Source organism: Bidens hawaiensis, unplaced genomic scaffold (assembly GCF_021521415.1).
Source record: "Bidens hawaiensis isolate Kalapana, Puna unplaced genomic scaffold, B.hawaiensis_p1.1 tig00018576_1, whole genome shotgun sequence".
NCBI classification, from domain to species: domain Eukaryota; kingdom Viridiplantae; phylum Streptophyta; class Magnoliopsida; order Asterales; family Asteraceae; genus Bidens; species Bidens hawaiensis.
This window is the reverse complement of record NW_027492814.1, coordinates 209956-215792: the sequence shown is the minus strand read 5'-3', so window position 1 is coordinate 215792 and position 5837 is coordinate 209956. Positions and strand designations below refer to the sequence as shown.

The following is a 5837-nucleotide window of genomic DNA, read 5'->3' as shown; positions in this document are numbered from 1 at the left end:
TTAACATATTCAGCATTTAGTTAACGAAGTTATGCATTTTCTTTCAAAATTTCGTCCTGAAGATATCTATAATATGTAACTTTATTCACGCAAGCTTGAGAGCAAAGATTTTTATTTACCTCATCAGAGGGTGACGCGTTAGAACTTGCAGCAGTAGATGAAGAAGCTTCATTGTTTGACGTGAAAGCCATGCCAGCCATGTTGAGATGATTTTGCAGTTCTGATCATCCCAATCCATACCAGCTTTGACATCCGATTGGGAGACTAGGGCCTTTGAGTTTGTACTTGTATTGCCCTTGTGTGGATGATTCCCAACTCTTTGAGCTGAGCTACTTGGCTTCTGCACGTCATGCCTCTTTCCAGCAACTTTGTTGTTTTCTTCCTCTGTTACCTCGGTCACATGAATATCATTTGCTGGCTTTGAGGGATTCGTGCATTCTCGTGAAAAGTGACCCATCTCACCATAGTTGTAGCATCGTAGCTTTGACTTGTCAAATCCAATCCTTTTCCTGTCAGAGTCATTGAAGCTATCCTTCCCATACGTCTCCATGAAGTTTGTTGCTCGTTGCACAGCCATTGCCATTTGGTACTTGATATCCATATTTTCAAGATCCTTCTGATTGATATCTTTCAAATCCCCAGTCTCAAAATGTGGTGGCAATAAATTTCCCTGCAATAATTCTTCTTAACAAGATAGAAAGGCATGAACTATTGAGACATTTGAGTCATTCAACAATGGAAGAGCTTCATAGTAACTTGAAGGTTTGCTTGTTTGAGGTTTTGAAGATGTGGAGATCCCTTGAGCTTTTAATGCTTGGGCAACCGCACTGTCGACTGCCTTTTGAAATGAACTTGTACTTGAAGAGTCTGATTGATTGCTGGTTGATATGAAAGCAGTTGGTTGCGAAGGCACACTCGGGGAGTACTTGGGAGTGGTCACAGGATACACATTCTGTTGAGTCTTGCTAATAAAAGTAGTTGGCATTGAGGAAGCAGTACTCACTCCAACTTGATTCAGAGAACTTAGATGATTGTTCATTCTCATCTGCTCATCCATTTCAAATGACTTGATAGTAGAGATCAAATCACTGTTTGTCATGGCATTTAGATTTGTAGTTCTCTTGATTGTGATTGTGTTTGTACTCCAACTGTAGGGCAACGAATTCATCGACTTGTGATTAACCTCAGAGTTGGTTATGTTGACACTGGCAGCTCTGACTCTAACCATCAGCTTCTCAAATCTCTTTACCAAATCCAACACAGCTTCACCTTGTCGATGGTTGAACATATTGAACTCTTCCTTCAATAGGCCTTTTTGTTTTCCCTAATTTCAGCATTTCCCTCAATCTCCTCAACAAGTGTTTCCCACAAACTCTTGGCACTTTTGTGTTCACGAAGAGTCTCAGTGATCTCATTTGAAAGACACACAGTTAGAATGAGATAGGCTTTCTTGTCTTGTGCTAATAAGTCTCTGTCTGCTTGATCATAGTTTTCAACAGTCTTAAGTTGTTCCCCAGCATCAGTGCGAGTGACAGGAATATGAGGACCTTGTTCAAAACATCTCATTAGGTCAGTTTCAGTCAATGAAATGTAGTTCATGAACCTCCATTTGAAGTCGGCAAAGTTGTCATCTAAGGTCATAAACTTAGGAGGCTTCTGAGGGGTTCCCACTTGGTTTTCCAACAGCAAATATCCCTTTAACAGCTCAGAATCAGTGCTCGTCATGATTTCAGTAGTCTCAAACACTTAAACAACCATAAGAAAACTTAAATTTTAAAACAGTTAACTTTTTCGTGCGAAACTGCTTTCAAGCGAAGCGAAAAAGATGTTTTAGGCGAAGTAAAAAAGTTAAGCAAGCGAAGCGATGCAAAAAATATTGTGAACAATAAAGCGAAGTGAAAAAGTGAACAGTGATGCGAAGCGAAAAAAAATTCTAAGCGAAGCGAAAAAGTGAACAGTGATGCGAAGCGAAAAATTCTTATGCGAAGCAAAAAAGGTTCAAGCGAAGCGAAAAAATTTTAAGCTTCCAGAAGCAATCTTTCTCGAGATCTGTTCCACCTAACTTGTCAGTACAAGGTCAAAGGTTGATACACTGATTTTGATGCCATGAGAAGCGAAATTCTTAACTTGTTAATTTTAACACTTTTCAACAACCCGTAATACCAAAACTTATCACTTTTAAGCCTAAAACCTTTTAGATCTAGAACTTGAACACTTGTTATCTTCACCAAGAACACTTTTCAAGTCATTTTGTAAAGATTATGCCCGATTCTTTTTGTATTTTTCTTATTTTTGTTGTTTTTGTGATTTTCTTGTCAATGACACTTGTTTTCTTCTACTCAAGATCAAAACTCAAGGTTGTGATCCAAAACCCTCAACTAGTGAGTCGAGGCTCTGATACCAATTGTAGGTCCCAAGGCGGGTGGATCTAATAATAATCTTGGATCAACCGAGCTTAGTGCTAGCGGAAATCACACTAAGCCACCTAAGCGGTCTCGGATCTTGAGATGTTATTTTCGGGAGGTTTGAGAGAAAGAGAGAATGAGAGTTAGCAAAAGTTTTTCTATTGGTCAATTATCAACTTCTCTTCTTCTCATGGCATGCTTCCTATTTATAGGGAAGCATGCATGAGAAGTAGGTCACATCAAATACCCAATGGGCTTTACAACATTATTTATTTTGGGCCTATTACATTCAATAATAATAACTAAAGCCCAAAACATATAATTACAATACAAAAGACTAAAACTAAATGGGACTAACAAGAGGGTGATGTCTATAAAGTTGCGGGATTAAAAAGCATGTCTGTTTTGGTAAAGTTAAAGTCCATGATGTGTATATTTGTAAGAATCATTCGAAAACAATTCATCAAATGATTTTTCAAAAGTTGTCGTTGCGCCAAAGTTGATCGTTAGTGATCACTCGGCAATTGCCGTCAGCAATTTGTTTCGAGTAAGATTAAGTATATTGTCATTTTCCCGTGATCGGCTGTTTCCAATCCTAACAACCATTACCGATGGATTTGACCAGAGACAACACTCTTTGAAGTGATAGTTATGATCATGGAAAGAAAGTATGTGTATATTATAGTTATGATCATGATAAAGTTTTAACATAGTTTCGGTTCCTTATAGATGTTGTTTGCCGGTCACTTTCTTTAAAGTTTGTTTTAGTTTTTAATCTTTTCAAGTCTTTTTATTACATTAAACAAATCCCTCACTTCATTAGATATTTAACAAAGAAAACAATATTAATACATTTATCTTTTTCTAAACCAACTTACACCATCCCCACCTTCCCACCACTCTCTAAAAACACACACAAGCACAAACAAACAAACAACTATGGAAGACACGATGATCAGCAAGAAACACAGATGTTCTTCAGCCACAAAACCACTCACCATGCACCAAGACTCTCGAACCATCTCCAAAATCAAGCCCAAGATCCGCATAATTCACATATTTACGCCCGAGATCATCAAAACAGACGTTGCAAATTTCCGGGAATTGGTTCAAAGGCTTACAGGAAAACCAACCGAAAAGAAAACAAAAAAAGAAACCCATAAAAGAATAAGATTTTCGCCCGCGGCTGGATCAGAGATCAAAAGGGAAGACGAGATATGGGTGGGAGCCAATTCGGGTGGCGGATTCTTGGGTGGGTTTGGTGATCTTGATAATGATGAGTTCATGCAGGAGTTCGCACAATCTCGATACACCGGCAACTTCACTTAATTCTCATCTGGAGTATTCTTTTGGGGAAAGATCATTCAGTTTGCCGAACAACAGATGATCTCTGTGCAGTTTTCTTTGGGAATTTAGGTTTATTTATCGTATCTAGTATTGATTGGTGGCTAACCGATTCAATTAATTATTTGTATTGGATGCTAATAATCATTAGTTGTCTACCTCTTGATTAGCTGATGACGAACAACTCTTTTTTCTTTCAGTCATGAGAATCGTTATCAGAAAGCTCATGTGACCATGTCAATACCATGCTAACAGGATCACGTAAATTGTAGCTTGTGCCGGACATGCACGTGACTTCCAAGATCTCATGGTAGATAACCAGTAAAAGAAAAGAGATCGACCTGCTAGATGGAAACAACTAGCTAGTCATATGTTCAGAACTTGTATATATCTTGTTAGATATATATAAAGTCTCGGCCTTTAGATTAAGGAAGGATACATGCTAGCCGAGAAGGAGTTGTTGTGTCATTATCAAGTTCCGTTTGTAAGTCTTACAAGTAATGTTATATTTTCCGATTTAAGACTTAAAACAATATCTAAAATGTTATTTTTATTTTATTTTTTGTTTGTTTCGTTTTGAGAATTTATGTATTTTAAATAAGTAATCTAAAGTGTAATTTTAATGTTGGTGTATCCTTATATGATAAATACTATTTACTAAATGGATATTGTTATATATAGTGATAGCATAATTGCATCTTTGTAATATTCAAGGCTTCAAGCTTAAATATGTATATAGGTTTAAAAAAATTGTCGTAAAAATCAAAACCATATAAAGATATAACGGTTTTAACTCTCTTACAAACCTATAAATGATCCATTTACATATAATTAATAAGAAATTAACTCAAGGGACATCAACCTAAGTTGTTTTAAGAAGACTACCTTTGATGCGTTCTCAGACTGATCGACAAACACACCATGTAACTCGGTTTTGTATAATTCCATCATTTTGTCATTCATCGACCTTATTGCTTCTGGCCACTCTGGAGGTTAATTTTTCAATTTCAAAACACATGCGTTTCTATACGTCCGGAGTAAGTTTGCTTGCTATTTATTATACAAATTACAATACGATTTACCAAATGGTTTCTTAATATTGGTTTACATTTGGTTTAGTGCAAAAGACTTGATCAAATCATCTTCACTTAGCTATCTCACTATTACAAAACTAAGCATTAAAAAAATTGTGAGAGAAAACAGCCTCAATTTAAGCGGCAGATTTGCAACAGAAATCGCATTGATCGCAAAAGTATCTATTGCTATTAATTAGTCCGCAAAATGGATGCATTATGGAATTTGCCCACGAGATTTTAGTCACAACATTTTCGGTCAAGGCCATCCACGATCGAAAATGTAGTCGGTAATGCACCTAATTAATTTTCTAATAATCTATATTGTCCATGGTCAGGATTATGAGCTGCGCGCCAAGCTGGTTTTGACAAATTAAGTGATGATTTGGACTATTTTAGCTGACTATGACATTTAATGTGACGCTTATTCATATTAACAACTAATTTTGACCAATTAATTGTTTATTTTGACTATGCCTAACTTTCACTTTTAGGGTTAAACACCAACTTTATTGATTATTGATTATGGAAGTGTAAGCTAATCGAGAAAATACGTATGCATTAAATGATGCTTTAATTTGAGCTACAGACCCCACTTTGGAAACAGAAATACCCACATTAATAGCGGGTCGGATTCCAGCATTGAATAGGTCGGCAGATAAGAATATTTGTCCATCAGTAATCGAAATGACATTAATAGGAATATAAGCCGAAACGTCTCCCGATTGGGTTTCAACTATTGGTAAAGCGGTCATACTTCCTTCACCTAAAAGAGAACTTAATTTAGCAGCTCTTTCCAAAAGGCGTGAATGTAAATAAAAAACATCCCCTGGATAAGCCTCGCGCCCAGGCGGTCTTCGTAATAGAAGAGACATTTGACGATAAGCTTGCGCTTGTTTAGAGAGATCATCATAAATGATTAAAGTGTGTCGTTCACGGTACATAAAATATTCATCCAAAGCTGCTCCTGTATAAGGAGTGACAAATTTCTTAGATCGTGCGTAGTGGTACATTT

At 36.7% G+C, this 5837-nt stretch overlaps 1 protein-coding gene across 1 annotated transcript; it reads left to right on the top strand.

Moving 5' to 3' along the window:
* The first annotated feature begins 3344 nt into the window (after nucleotides 1–3344).
* On the top strand, nucleotides 3345–3734 carry LOC143556461 (VQ motif-containing protein 25-like). Its single transcript, XM_077045770.1, has one exon. It carries the CDS (start codon nucleotides 3345–3347, stop codon nucleotides 3732–3734), a length of 390 nt encoding a protein of 129 aa, XP_076901885.1.
* The last annotated feature ends 2103 nt before the right edge of the window (nucleotides 3735–5837 follow it).

What these genes read in the sequence shown, in the direction of transcription:
- LOC143556461 (XM_077045770.1), top strand. Translation starts at nt 3,345, where the DNA reads ATGGAAGACACGATGATCAGCAAGAAACACAGATGTTCTTCAGCCACA.